Raw genomic sequence first — 14871 nt, forward strand, 5'->3', positions numbered from 1 at the left:
TGTCATTCCTGCTGTTGCCAGACAAAGGAAGAGAGAGAGACACTTGTTTCAAAGCCCCCCTGAAGCAAACGGAGCAGAGTTGAAGACCAGAGCAAAGCTCTTGGCTGCAAGACGGGTTGTTTTCACACCTCTTAGGAGCGCGCAAAGGAGCGCGCGGTTTTCTGCCGTTCCCTGTAGCAGCTCCACAACCTGCATCCACCAGCAGCTCCAAGAGAGGAAGCAGAGCCGGGCTGGTTCTTGTGGCTCCTGCAAACCCTCTGCCTTAGATCCTGGCCCCCCAGAAAGGCCCTGATCCCCCGCTGTGCCTCACCTGGCTGAAACCCCTTTTTGTCCAGGTCGCGCGGCTTTAAGACGTGACAAACCCCCCCCCCCACCCCGCCCCGTGTCCTATTCCGAGAGCTCGCTCTCACTGCAAACCCACACCGTGTTGGGACAGCAAGAGCCAAACCATCTCCCTGCACTGAGACTCTGCCCAAACGGCTTTAGAGAAACTAAAAGGCGGGTCCTGGGGGGCTACGCAGGATCTGAACCAGAAGTGCAAACTGCCGAGGCCAGAAGTGACCCTGCTCACGCCCAAGACGACTCTCGAGACGAGCAAGAGAAACCAGGAGAGCACGAGAGCAGCACCGCGTGGAGAAGTCAAGAAAAACCTGAAAAAGAGGGGAGGGGGAGAAGACAGATCCCATCGATAGTAAAAACCAACAAACTGCTGAACTTCCCCATCCATAACGGGAGCAGGTTTCTTGCTCAGACTTTGCTTTGGGTTTTGCTGTCCCTGGAAACCTCCCAAGTCTGGATAAGCCAAACGAAATCACTTTGACAAACAAACTTGGCTCAAAAGTGGCGAGTGCAACCTGAGGTGGGCGAGAGCTCAGGTGAGGAGGGACCTCCCGAGAAGGTGAGGAAGAGCGAGGGCCGACGCAGCTCCACAGACTTTGACGAGGTTCCTGCTCAGAGCCCCAACAACGCCCCTTCCCGTTTCCAGACTATCGACTCCAGTCGCCCGCCCGGGGCCGGCGGCGGCCGTGGGAATCACACACAGACACGCGCGCGTGCGCTCCGCCCGCCCGGCAAGAAAACAGACCCGGTTCCAAGCGTGTCAACATCGAGGCTGGGTTTTGAACCTGCCCTACGAAACTGGAAGCTCTGTGAATCCTGTGTTTGCTCTGGCTGGGAAGCAACGGCTGCTCCATCAGCGAGAGCGGAAGATAATCATGAAGAGGTAAAAGCCCAGGCAAACAGAAACACTACTTCGTGCTCCCTCCCCTTGGAAGAGGCAACTCATTCATGATTTAAGGCCACCATTATTAAGGTCGTCGAGGTTACGTGTGAAGGAGATGATCCTTGGAAATGGAGGGGTTTGTTTGCGAAGGTGTACAGAGGAGTTGGGAGCAGATGATGAATTCTGGGACTCACATTATTGTCGCCTGCTGGGCCGGCTCATCCTTTCATGGACCTCCCAGGGCGCCTCTGCGCCGGTCCCAGCGGAGGCAGATCAGCACCAATTTACTGGAAGGAGGATGGAGGCAGCCCCAGCGCCGCGGGCACAGCCGGTCCCTTTTCCCCAGCAACCGAGAGCGGCACGGGAACGGCCGCAGCTCCCGGCGCGGCCCAAGCGACCAGGAACACACATCGTCCCCCCGCTACCCCCAGCCCCGCGTCCCCCCTCTCCCACAAACCGATTTACAGCGATTACACTCCCATCGTGTCCGAAAAGCTGTCGCTGGGAGTTAAGTGTGTGACGAGATGGAGCTCGATCCCTTTAACCTCGGAGCTCAAGGAGGCTTCTTGTGCGAAGGTGCAATGTTTCAGGTAGCGAGAGCAGAGGGGGGAGCAGATGCCTGGAAGCAGCATGCTGTTAAAAATAAAATACATTGACAGCACGACTAAATGTCACAGCCTCCCAAGAGCTATGTTTTCCTTTGCTGAGAGCGGAGGAGGAGGGAGAGGGGGGGATTTGGAAGAGTGAAAGCGCCAAGGGGATCCACCAAGCATGGAGGTTTAGTGTTAATGTAACTGATACCTGAAAGCGAACCTTTCAAGGTGCTTTTCAAAGTGAGACTCTGCGTGCTGGGGTGACTCTGCCAGTTGACGGATCGTCAACCAAAAGATGGAGGAAAGCGCCCGATGCGCGGCCATCCCGCGGGGACGGGTGATGGCGGGGCAGCGGCGGGGGGCCGGGATCTGTACAGGCTATGTAAGAAGCGCCGTAGCTGCCCTTAACTCACTTGGAAAAAAAAAAAAAAAGAAATAAAAATCCTTATCGACCTCCCACTCGTCAGGGACTTGGTTCCGATCAGTCTCTCCGGCCGCGAGTTGGGGGGTGGCTCCGCGGCCCAGGCGCTGTGTGACGTCGTCTGCGCCGTGTGACATCATCTGCCAGCAGACTGCGACTGTGGAGCCATGATGACGTGTGAGGGCACCGGCAGGCTCAGTTCTGTCCTTTGAGTGGCCATCTGCGTCAGCACCGAGGTGGCCACCGCCTCCGCCGCCGAGCGGACGCTGAGCCCGTTGGGGGAGGCCGTCACGGAGCTGTGCTGGATGACGGGAGCAGGGGAGCCGGTGGGCTCCGAGCTCTCCTTTGGGCTTTCTGCTTGACCAGAGGAGGAGAAAGGGATGGAATAAAAAAAAAGAAAAAGAAAAAACAAGGTTAGAGAGAGGCCACGCGTGTTGCTACCGGTATTAACAGCGAGGAGACGGGACGGGAGAGCGCTTCTGCCTCGGAGCGCGTGCAGAAATTAGGTATTTATTTAACACTCACCTTTCCAGCCAAAGCAGCCCGGAACGGAGAGGCTGATCCCTACAGGAATCCCAGCTCCCCCCACTGAGCTGGGCCCCCCCTCAAGCAGCTGTTTGGCAAAAGCAAGTGAGAACTGGAAATAAAACTGATTAGAGTCGGGACGTAACGACCCACCGGGTCCGGCCGGCCCCGTCCCTCGGAGGAACAGCACCGAATCTTCCGGAATTGGTGCCAGGGAGGCGTAAAGCACAGGCTGCACACCACGGATGGCAGAGCCGGCGTAACCTTTAGCGTAATAAATCTGTCTCCTCATTATAAGAAATGAACTTTCCTACATGTTGTTTCCTGGCGTGGTACTTGGTTCAAGGCCATTTAGCCCAGAGACTGAATAGTTCCTTCAGAGTCCTCACCATCTGCTGGGTGAGCAGACAGGAGCGCGTGCGACGCAAACCCTTCTGCAAAGGCAGGGTTTTATTTTTGCCATTTTTTATATAAATTACCTGGTTTGCTCTTTATTGTTCTCTAGAACATTAAAATCAATTAGAGCCCATTACAAACTGTTTGCTTGCTTGATTTCTTTCGCTGTCTTGAAGCGATATGATGGAAGGGATGGGAGGCAAACAAAAGGCAGAGACCTTCTTCCGTGCTCTTTTCTGAGCGACGCAGATTGGTTTCCAAAACTTTGGATTCTCTCCCACAAACAGCCCACTGCGCCCAGGCAGAGCTTCTAACACAGAGGATAATTTGTGACCTATCAAATGCCAAGGCGAGAGCAATCAGACCTCTCTCTTTAGGGGTATACACTCATTATCTACAGATGTCAGGAGGAAATTCCCTCCTGTGCACTTGGCGAGATGAATTACGGGTAAGATGCGGTCACCTTCCTTTAAAAGAGCAAAATAATGGCGTGAGCTGGGATACTTCTTCCACGTCAAGAGGGTAAACCCCAGGACACCGGGAAAGAAAAAAAAAAAAAAATCAGAGCAGAGGTGCGGAGGTTTACAACCTTACTGGGCACCAGCAAATGTATTTTAGGGCTCAGTTTCCTACCAGGTGCTTGAATTTGCACCCCCTTTCCCAAACGGGTTTCGCCTCCCCTCGTGAAACCTTGGCTCGGCCTTTGCCAGCACAATGAAAGACGCGGCGAGCGCAGCAAAGCGACTTGGCGGGGAGAGAGAAGGTCGAGCAGAGCAATATAACAGTTTGGCATCCCAAAAAGGAGATTTACAAGGTATTACAAATAAAACAACCCAACTGTACATGAGGCAGCTGTAATTCCATCGAGGGAATCTGGCGTTTTTGTTTAAGGACCTGCTTAGTCACAAATCTCAATAATAAAAAAGGCAGCCGGGGAGGGGGGGGGCACGGGGAGGGAGGTGTGAATTTCATTTTTATTATTCAGATGTGTGATGAATTCCTATTATTGGAGTAGACAGACTGTGAGGAATAATAATAGGAACTGTAAACTTTGGAAGTTAACAGGAAAAATCATGTTGCCTCTCTGCATTATACACAGAGCAAACACCTGTCTGCAAGGGCTGGGGGACAGCGAGGATTTTCACGACCACATTACTCAAGCTCTGAGTCACTGTAATGAGTGAAAATAAACTGGCTGTGCCCCGAACAGCACAGATTTGTGCCTCACCGCCCAGAAGAGCGTTTCAGAGACCCAGGAGATGGGAGTCAGGAGGCAATTGGGAAGGACAGTGCCTGTTTTCTCCACTTTTGTTCTCTCCCCTTTCCTTTTCCTGTTTTCTCCCCTCTCCTTTTCTTATTTTGTTTTCTTCCCCTCTCCTTTTGTTTTCTCCCCCTCCCTTCTCCTATTTTGTTTTCTCCCCCTCCCTTTTCTTATTTTGTTTTCTCCCCCTTCCTTTTATTTTGTTTTCTCCCCCTCCCTTCTCTTATTTTGTTTTCTCCCCCTTCCTTTTCTTATTTTGTTTTCTTCCCCTCTCCTTTTGTTTTCTCCCCCTTCCTCCTCTTATTTTGTTTTCTCCCCCTTCCTTTTATTTTGTTTTCTCCCCCTCCCTTTTCTTATTTTATCTTTTCCCCCTTCCTGTTCTTCTTTCTTCTCCCCCTTCCATTCCTCCTCTCCAGCCCTCCCTGCCTCTCGTCCCGTTAATCCAGGCAACGCTAGGGGACTCCAGCATCCTCCCAAAGCCTCCGCACAAATACCACAGCGTGGAATTGTTATTGCAGAGATGACATAAGAATCCAGACATAATGTTTAGCTCCCGGGTTGATTATAATGAAATAGGCAGCATTGAAAAAAAAAAAAAATATAAAAAATGAAAGGAAAGAAAAAGAAGATAAAAAGAGGCCTTCTTACTTCCAAACCCGAGCCAATTTGATGTGAATTGCAGAGAATGAGATATAGAGCCCCATGATGTCATTTATAGAGTCTGGCCTTTTCTGACTCTGGCTTCGCTTTCAGAGCAGCAATAGTTTTTAACTTCAAAGAGAATATCAAGTGCTTGGCACGCTGCCTGGGAGCGGGTGGAGAGCTGCTGGCCCGCACTCCAGGGAGAGCGGAGACACGGATCTCTGTCAAACATTCCACGGAGGGAGATGCGCTACCTCCCTCCCTCGCGCCACGGTCGCCCTCACTGCCTGGCTCCAAGATCTTATAAAACCAGGTAAAGTGCCAATTTGCAGGCCCAGCCTCCTCAACATGGGGGCTGCGGAGGCCCCATCAGCAGAGGACACAGGACCAGGGTCTGTCCTGTCCTGCCAGGTGCAGGAGCTGGAAGGTGACGGAGCAGAGACCAAGGTGAAGACACCTTTTATGTTGATCTGCTTAGAGCTACCGAAAGGGCAGTAAGGACCAGCAGAAGTCATCACTCACCAAGATAGCCCTGTGTTTTCTTCTGTAGTGCAGTGACGGGGCAGTCCTTGTGAGCCAGCAGGAGCTGTTTAAGTTGAGCAACTTCATTCCTCAGTAGCGTAACTTCATTCTGAGATTGAAAAACAAACACGCACGTCTGCATCACTCCCGCTCTCGACAGCAGCCTCTAGCAACGTTAATTTATGTGCCCTGCAAACTTACAATTTGTTGTCTAATTTGAGACGCCTCCGGCCTAAGAACACCAAACAAAGTTTCTGGGTTTGGGGAATTTAACGCGCAAGACATGGACGGCAGCATTTCCCTCCAGCAGCCCCCGCCGCTGGCTGGAAAGCCCCCTCGTTATGTTGATCATCTAATCCTGGCCATACATTTGCTTGAGCCCTCCTGCTAATGCCAACTGCTTGAGTCAGACACTCCGGCGGGCTGTTGGCTCCGCTGGAAAACTAAACAGAGCGAGAAGCTGAGTGTACAACCAGCTCAGCCCGCGCCAGGCTTGGGGGGGAGCATCAGAGCTCCCCCGAGCTCTCGCTGTCTCTGTGAGCTGCCGTGGTAAACCAGGTCTGCTCCCCTGGAAACTCTGTGCACATATTATTCCTCTATTGAAATGTTTGGAGAAACAGCTGAAACTCAGTCAATTGTCTTTCAAAATTGCCCGAGGAAACAGTTTCTATAATTATCTTGGGAAGAGATTAAAAATACCATGATCAGTGCTATTGAAAAAAATCCCACTGCATGAGTCACTGGCCACCAGCAAAAGAAAAAAGCCCAGAACGGACACGAGTTCAGTCTCTGCAGACCCTTCAATCCTCATCAGCCAGTGCTGAGAACATTAACAAGGGGGCTCACGGCAGTGGAAGTGAAGTCTGTATTTTCAGACGCGCTGCCCTTCTGCTAGGCACGCTGGGGTGCTGCCAGAGAGCCAGGGAAACCCATTTCTCCAGGAAAAAAATCCGTAGGGCTGCAGGCCGCAGCTGCAGGCCCTCCCTGCTCACCCCAGTGCCAGGTCCAGCGTGCAGGGCAGGGAACCGGGAGCAGTTCTGCTGACTCTGTGCCAGCAGAGAGGTCTCCCAGGTTTCCACTCTGCAAATCCAGCTGGTTCCTGGGGCCTCCGAGCTCTGCTCCTGAGGCTGGTGTCGCTCCTTGAATCACAGAATCCCAGAATCACCCGGGTTGGAAAAGCCCTTGAAGCTCCTCCAGCCCCACCATGAACCTCCCCCTGACCGTTCCCAACTCCACCAGATCCCTCAGCGCTGGCTCAACCCGACTCTTCAACCCCTCCAGGGATGGGGACTCCCCCCCTGCCCTGGGCAGCCCATTCCAACGCCCAACAACCCCTTCTGCAAAGAAATCCTTCCTAAGAGCCAGTCTGACCCTGCCCTGGCGCAGCTTGAGGCCATTCCCTCTTGGCCTGCCGCTGGCTCCTTGGCTCAAGAGACTCCTCCCCCCTCTCTGCACCCTCCTTTCAGGGAGTTGCAGAGAGCCAGGAGGTCTCCCCTCAGCCTCCTCTTCTCCACACTAAACCCGCCCAGTTCCCTCAGCCGCTCCCCATCAGACCTGTGCTCCAGACCCTGCACCAGCTCCGTTGCCCTTCTCTGGACACGCTCGAGTCATTCAAGGGCCTTTTTGGGGTGAGGGGCCCAAAACTGAACCCACTCATCGAGGGGCGGCCTCACCAGTGCCCAGCACAGGGGTCAGATCCCTCCCCTGTCCCTGCTGGCCATGCTGGTGCTGGTACAAGCCAGGATGCCACTGGCCTTCTTGGCCACCTGGGCACACTGCTGGCTCATTACCAATCCCCTCCAGGTCCCTCTCTGACTGGCAGCTCTCCAGCCACTCCTCCCCAGGCCTGGAGCGCTGCTGGGGGTTGTTGTGGCCCAAGGGCAGCACCCGGCATTTGCCCTTAGTGAAACTCCCCCAGCTGGGCTCAGCCCATCGCTCCAGCCTGCCCAGGTCTCTCTGCAGACCCTCCCCACCCTCGAGCAGACCAACACCCCCACCCAACTGGGTGTCGTCTGCCTTTGATGGGCAGAGCCCGTTCGAGGGGGACAGGGAGGAAAGAAGAGCCCTGAAGCGCTCTTCCCCCACGGCCTGCTCGAGGCAGAGCATCGGGATGGGAAGCAAGGAGTAAAGTCTAGGCAGAGAGGCAGCGATCCTGCTCCGGCGAGCAGCGCCCGAGCGCACGTCTCTGCAGCACGGGGAGGATGTTCCCTCCGGAGCGACGGTCCTAACGCTGGCGAAGGGCTGCGCTCAGCCTCCACGGTTACATACTCACGCTCAGCTGGATGTTCTGGGTCGTGAGCTCCTCGGCTTTTTTCTCCAAGGAAGACACCCAGAGTTTGCGTTTCTGGCGGCAGCGGGACGCCGCAGCCCGGTTCCGCTCCAGGAATCGCTGCCGGCGCTCGTCCGGGTCTTCGTCAACCGTGCGCCTCCGTCGCCCGCCGGTGCTGGGGGTGGGCTGGGCAGGGGAAACCTGGAGATGGGGCACGGGAGAGAGAGAGGAGACTGAAAAATAGCTCTGGCGCAGGCAGGTGTAACCAAGGTTGGGGCAGAAAGGGATTTCCTTTTGAAAATCTGTGCGCTGAGGGGACGGACCGAGCAGCCCTGGCTGTGACGGGGGAGCTGGGGACAAAACCCCCTTCACAGGCGTTTCTGGCAGCTGCTCCTCAGCTGAGCCTGACGTGCTCTGCAAACTTAAGGGGTGAATCCGCCTCAACTCCGAGATCCTGAACCCGGTGAACATGCCAGTGTCGGGGGGGATTAGTTAAATCCCAAACTCCAACAGTCAGCTAAGGGCACGTAACCGACAGCAGAAGTTTCCTCCCCTCCACGCCGAAGAGTTAACGTGGTAAATGACCACGGGCAACGCAGAGGAAAGAGCCTTCCTTTTAATTTCACTTAAGAGACTTTAAAAAGCACTTCACGCTGCAGTGACCCCTCGAGGAGATTCCCACACGGCCCGTGACCACGTACCAGCCGTCGGAGGGTACCAGCCGCAGGGCTGGGAGCGCTCGACCCCGCTCTGACGCACGTAACCACGCACCGTCCCCGTTTGGGTTCGAGTAACTGACTCACCGAGCACAAATTACAGTTTTTGAGTGGGCAATTTGCTTTAAAAATTAATTTGGGTTCAATTTTCCCTGCATATCTTCACCTAAACGAGCTCTGAGGCAAGCGGTACAAAAAGATTTCGTAACGCCGCGCGTTTCCCGGTTTTATTTTGGGAGAACAAAGGCAAAGTCAGCGAGGGCAGAGAGTCCTGCAGACACAGCCTCGCCGGCGCTTCTGCGAGGGCTCCGTAATTACACCGCCACGATCGGGGAGCGCGGTTACACTTCGGTACTCGCTGTCAGGCAGCATATGGATATTAAACTTTTGGAAGCCGATCTAACTGACGGAGCAGGTGGCGATCCTGATGGAAGGCTGGCATTTGGTTAGCTGGCAGGAGCCAGTGGAGTTGATTGCCTAAGAGGGGAGCGTTTAACCCCAGTAATTGAGCAGGGAGAAGAGAGCGAAATATTCTTTCGAAACTCCAGACCTTGTCAAGCAAATTAACATGTTGCTGAAGTTTTTCTGCCTGGTGGTGTTTGAGACCATTAGTGCTGAAGCGGCACTGAAAAAACAAGGTTTTTAACCCATTCTGCAAACCAGCAAGCTGTAAGGTTTCCATTCTCTTTCCCTGAGAAAGCCCCAGCACCTCCAGCCCAGCCTCGCGGGCTAAGCAGCAGCAGACCTGTGGCTGAGCCGGGGAAGGGGCGTCAGGGTGCTGGACAAGGATCTGACTCTGCTCCGGACGCGCCGTCACCATCGTGCTGGCTGAACCCACCACCAGGTTGCTGCCATTCAGTGAGGAGGATGCCGTCAAGCTGGCCTTCAGCCTCTGTTAGAGGAGAAAAAAGGATGTTAGTGGCTCCGTTCTCCATGCTGTTAAGGCTTTATAACCAGCTCCTCCATCACTCAAGGAGCCAGGCCGCTGGGGAACGGGCTCTTTGGGGGCTGCGGCTGATTCAGATCCAACCGAAAGCCATCACCATCTGGCCTACCCGAAGAGAGAGCGGCTTCCAACTTAGGCTCAAGCAGACAGGTGTCTGCATCCCAAAATTGCTACTGCGACTGGCAGCGATCCGCTGCCTCTCCAGCAGGCTCTGCAGAAACACCACGGACCGAGGCTGCGGAGCCCAACCGTCCTCGAGCACCCGCGGAGGGTCCTCCTGGGATGGAGAAGGATCTACGCGTGATCGAGACCGTGTCTCGCAAGTTCTTTCTCTGGGCAGCAGGACAGGACGGGGCAGGACGGCTCTTTCAGGCCTCAGAGCTGAAGATCTCTCAGCCCACTTGTAGCTCCCACGCACCTGCGAATCCCGCAGGCACCCGACGAGGGTGCGACGGGAGCAGCAGCGCTGTGAGAGGGGGGTTTGCCAACACCTCCACCCCGTCTCAGCCAAAAAAAAAAAACCCCTTGGGGATTTTGCTGCTCTTTGTTCGCAAACTTAGGTCCGCTTCTCCCCTCTGTGTACACCTAGTTTGAGCCATGAAGAGCCAAGAGAGGAAAATTCTTTTCATAAACTTTCAGTTAAAGGGGTCTCCATGAAAACCATTACCAGCATCCTTGGATTACAGCACAACATCTCTCCTCTTGGCTCTGCCTTCCTCAAGCCCACCTCCAACCCATCTGTTAACTTGGAACTAGAAGCACCAGCTTTACAAAACAGCCGTGTTTAGGATGGGGCTGAGGTTTATCTTGACAATAGCTTGCCTGCTCTGCCTGCCAGAGCCGCAGCGCTGATTAGTCTAATATTCCTGGTGGCATTTGTACCACCTGCTCTCGGCGCGGGGCTGCGCTCCGATGGCTGCACAGGATTTCGGAGGAGCAGCGGCTCTTCGTGATGGCTGCAGGGAAAAAAACCTCCAGACAAAGTGTCTTCTGGAGGAGCTGGTGAAGTCTCAGGGACATGGGACCCTCCCCGGCATGTATTTGCACACTTACCATTTTGGCTTCAGAGTGCACTGGAAGTCCTGATGGTGAAATGGAGCCGCTGCTGTTGATGGGTGGCCCAGGAATACCGGGAATGTTTGGCACCATGGACATCGGCCGAGCCAGCTATCAGGGAGGAAGCAACACACAGGTTTTGGAAGCTGAGGTGCTTTCGCAAGCACGCTCCACGAAGCGGCTCTGTAATAATTCCCCAACCAAGCACATTTATAAATCCTGACAAACGTTCAGCGTTTAACTACTGCCATCCATCACGCCTGCTGTCACTGAAGGCCAGCAGCCACTCCTTTGGTGGCCACGGTGGCTGTTTGGGAATCACCCAGCCATACCAGCCTAGCGCTGAGGACAGGGAGGAGGGCAGCCCTAAAGCCTCCGTCCTTCCCCTCCCTCCCAGAGGGATTTTTCCCCACCAGGACAGGAGAGGGAGGGTACGAGATCCCCTCTGGTTCTCTGTCCGGCTCTATTGCAAAGCTGCCGCGACACCGAGGGTAAGTCACAGCATCCCCTCCTAAACCCAGAGAGCTTTCTCCCTCACCAAAGAGGGGAAAAAAACAGAATTTGCCCTCGCAGGGAGCTTTCTCCCTCACCAAAGAGGGGAAAAACCAGAATTTGCCCTTGCTTTTCTAAGCCACTCAGGTACGCCGTTGCAAAGCACCACAACCACAAGCGTTTCAGATGATCAGGAAGGTGCGAAGACATTTCCAAAGATGTTTCCGTGCCCACGAGCTCTGCCGAGCTGCCTGCAGCCTGCCTGCTTTGACGTCAACATTCCCGCCACCTGAGGCAGAAGGTTTTGGCCATTACTCACTCAAAACCCAGAAGACGTGCCCAGCAGGCCAGACAGGATTCACACAGGCCGCTCGGTCGGGAGCTGAAGCGCTCGGAAGACGCACGAGCCACCCACCGGGCAAATCTGCTCGTGAGTTCTGCACCACGGAAAACTCTCCGTACGCCAAAAAGCACAACCCGCAAGGCTGATATTCAAACAGCTCTTTAGCACGCTGGCGAGGTTCAGGGTGGCTTTCCTGGCCTGCAAAGACCAACATGTTCTCTGCAAGCTCGAATGGTTTCAATGGAGGCACGCTGTTCCAAATGGAAGCAGCTAATCAGGGATCCTACAGTTCCCAGCCCTGGATCAATGGCATGAGCCATCTGTCCAGGCAAGGCTTTGTTTTTTTCCAGACTTATTGCCCTCTAGTGTGATCGACATGTTATTACTACCTCGCCAGAGCTGGAACCCCTCCTCCTCCTCTTCCAGTCATATCTTGCACAGAGGGGGAGAGATATCTTTTAATTTTTACAAAATGGAAGCGTCTGCAGATATCTGGCAGGGGAAAAGCGCTGTCCCCTCCGCCGCCGCGCAGAGCTGCGTCGGAAGTTTCTCTCACCGATATAACAGAAGGCATCTGTACGGGAGGGCCTGGGAGGACGGGCATGGTCTGTCCGTTTGCAAGCTGCACGACAAGTGGAAGGGAACCTGTGGGAGACCTGGAGAAACAACAATTCAAGTTCTCACGGATTATTTCAAGTTTACGCTGTCCCGGCGGCCCCATGAGCCCAAGGGCAGAAGCGCAGGTTAATTCTGGTTAGTGGATTTGGGCTCAGTTTTCCCAGTTCTGAATGGGCGGGTGCAAAGCCTGGCTGAGCAGGCGTTAAGGTAACTCGGGCTCCCGCAGAGCGGCCGCAGGGCAGCCAGCACGTGCCAATGTCACACGGAGGTGACCCAGGCTGCTGCTCCTCGCTCGGGGCTGGCAGTTATGGTGGGTTCTGGTGAACTCCTGGGCCAAAACACCGCGGCTGCCAAAGGCCCGAGACACGCTGCCCACCTGAATAGACACCAAAGCATGGCCGGGGGATGCTGCAATTCCTCCTCGGGGAGATTCAAAGTGTCCTCCCGGGCTGAGCCTGGCACCGGGGGGATCTGGGCAGCTGCTCCTGCCCACCAGGAACTCCCTGGCCGGTGAGCCGCCTCTGCTGAGCTCCCTCGAGAGGGTTTGCAAGGATTTAGCTTTCCATTAACAAGCGCTTCTGACTCTGACTCCAGAAAAAAACCTCCTAAATATGGAGCTGATGCAGGGCTGGCTTGTGTCTGCCGAGACAATGGCTCTGGGAGACGGGAGCGGCCCCGCTCGCTGCAGGCTGGGGGAGGAGGCGATTGCGCCGGAGCCTAATTGTGACAAATTAAAAATACCAAGAACTTTTTCCATCGCGGATCACTTTGCAGTGAAAGGCAGCGTGTGGTGACAAAGAGGCACAACACCCCCCTGCCTCCATTTCGGAGCGTCACAAACCTCACCGTGCTCTGGCTCTGAGCCTCCGGTCTCAGCTTTTCTAGGGGAGCGGAGAAAAAGCCAGAGCTGATCTGCTCCGGACCATGGGGAGAGGAAGGAAACTGTCCCTGCCAGCAAGAGCTGAGCTCCCGCTCCTCCTCCCTTCACGACAGCGCAGCAGGGAACCGAATGGAGGCAGAGACGAGCCAGGAAGAGAAAAGTAGAGCTGCTGGGAGCCTGACTTTGGGGGAGGGAGAAAACAAATTTGCTGCTGCCTCCTCTGCAGAGCCCAGGGAAGGGGCTGCCTGGGATCCTCGGAGGAAGCTGCACTGGCACGGAGTAACGGCAGGGTGGGGAGAAGCAGGGGACGTGGGTCAGAGCGGGGGGAGTTCATCGTGCCAATAACTCAGGCTGGAATTTTTAAGGCTGCCTTGGGAACGCGAACGCTGGCCTCTCATTCATTTCTATTGGGCATTCCAAATCCTCCAGGCTGCTTTGAAAATCCCAGCCTAACAAGGCGAGTTACAGGAAGGTCACAGCCTCCCCTCCATCTCTGTCACGCTGACAACCCCACCACGGCCACCGCGGCCCTAACACAGGGACCCTCGTTAAAGCTGCAGCCCGACCTCTCCGGAGCGCGCGTTCAGCTCTCGCACCCCAGGAGGGATCTATCCCTGTGGGCTGCGAAGGGCACAGAAAATCATATTCAAGTCTAGTTTCCTCCAGTTCTGATTCTTTCGTGCCTCCAAGCGCAAGGGGACTCGGTTCCAAACAGCCCCACGAGTCTTTGCAGGGTTACAGAAGGAGTATAATGCCCTTTCAAAACGCCAGGACAATCACTTAACCCCTTAATGCCTCAAGACAGGATTTAAAACTTTCCATCAGGAAGTCTGGATTGATGGTGCCAGAGGGTCAGAGCAAAAACACACACAAAAATATGAAGTGACAGCTGAAAAAAATGGCCTGGTTAATGTAAGGAGCCAGCCTCAAACGAGGGTAATTAGAAAGAGGCCAGGATCACAGCAAAAAAGAAGCATCCTGACACCAAAGAATAGAAGTGGGGCTAAGTAGCCGTCTCCTGAGGGCTCATTGTAATGTGTTTCCTGCATCCTTCAGGCTCCTTCCTTTTATGTGCAGGGCTGGAGCTACCTCACAGTGCGGCGGGCTCATAACCGCGGCAGCAAGTGCTCTGGAGCCTCCGATCCAGATTGTTAAAGGGGCAAAAAGGAGCAGGTCATTAGATCTGCTGAAACAAACAGCTCCCGAGGCAGAAGCTGACCATGAAGGAGGCCAGCAGGTTGCAGAAGAGGTTACACTTCAGAGGCAACAGCTGTCTGAGAAAACCCCAAAGCCGTTAAAGATCCAGACAATTTCCTCCCGCCGCTTTAGCTGAGCTCTCGCCACCGCATCAGGCTGCAGAAGCAGCTTGGGAGTCCCCCGTCAGGCCACGCTCCCATCACAGACAGCGAGTGTCATGTCAACGTGTTTGGGGACCGGCTTTAATTTCTCCCCACGGTGAGTTTTGCCTCGTTTCGTTACACTACGACAATTAGTTCCCGCTTTCTGCACTTACACCCCATTCTGCTTCTGCAGACAGTGCTGCAACGAGGCCCTTATGCCCAAGCAGCCGCAGCGGGAATCGCGGCACCTCAGTTATTCTGACAATCAAGGAACTTATTTAGGTACCTAATTACTGCCCAGGAAGCCTGACGGTATGGGAGAAAAACCTCGGCACACGCATCCCTCCTCCGTACTTACCCAAGCTGTCTGTTGGAAGGGGGAGCCTGGGTAATGACCGAGGTTGGGGAAGGCAGCGTGGGGTGCAGCGGGTCATAACCCAGGTGGAGCGGCAGCGAGCCTGGACGCACGATGGTTGGAGTAGGTGTAGAAATGATTACAGGCTTGGAGGGGATCTCCTGAAGAGGATCAACGGACAAAAGGAGACGCGCTGTTACTTATTAGCTTAATAATCACCTGGCTGTCGCTTCCTTCTCACGCTTAAAAGTAGTTTAGGGAAAATCACAGCACC

General features: G+C 54.6%; 1 protein-coding gene across 7 annotated transcripts in view; it reads right to left on the reverse strand.

Moving 5' to 3' along the window:
• Nucleotides 1-2231: 2231 nt before the first annotated feature.
• LOC141936558 (cyclic AMP-dependent transcription factor ATF-7) overlaps nt 2232-14871 on the reverse strand; it is a 66673-nt gene continuing 54033 nt past the window's right edge. For all 7 annotated transcript variants that reach the window (XM_074853618.1, XM_074853617.1, XM_074853620.1 and 4 more), the window contains 7 exons: nt 14601-14758; nt 11961-12060; nt 10567-10680; nt 9313-9459; nt 7855-8052; nt 5583-5691; nt 2232-2590 (listed from right to left, as the gene is read on the reverse strand). In XM_074853618.1, the coding sequence (XP_074709719.1) occupies nt 2373-2590; nt 5583-5691; nt 7855-8052; nt 9313-9459; nt 10567-10680; nt 11961-12060; nt 14601-14758 (1044 nt within the window). In that variant the 3' untranslated portion in view covers nt 2232-2372. The remainder of the gene's footprint in view (nt 2591-5582; nt 5692-7854; nt 8053-9312; nt 9460-10566; nt 10681-11960; nt 12061-14600; nt 14759-14871) is intronic.

Source organism: Strix uralensis, chromosome 33 (genome assembly GCF_047716275.1).
Source record: "Strix uralensis isolate ZFMK-TIS-50842 chromosome 33, bStrUra1, whole genome shotgun sequence".
NCBI lineage: Eukaryota > Metazoa > Chordata > Aves > Strigiformes > Strigidae > Strix > Strix uralensis.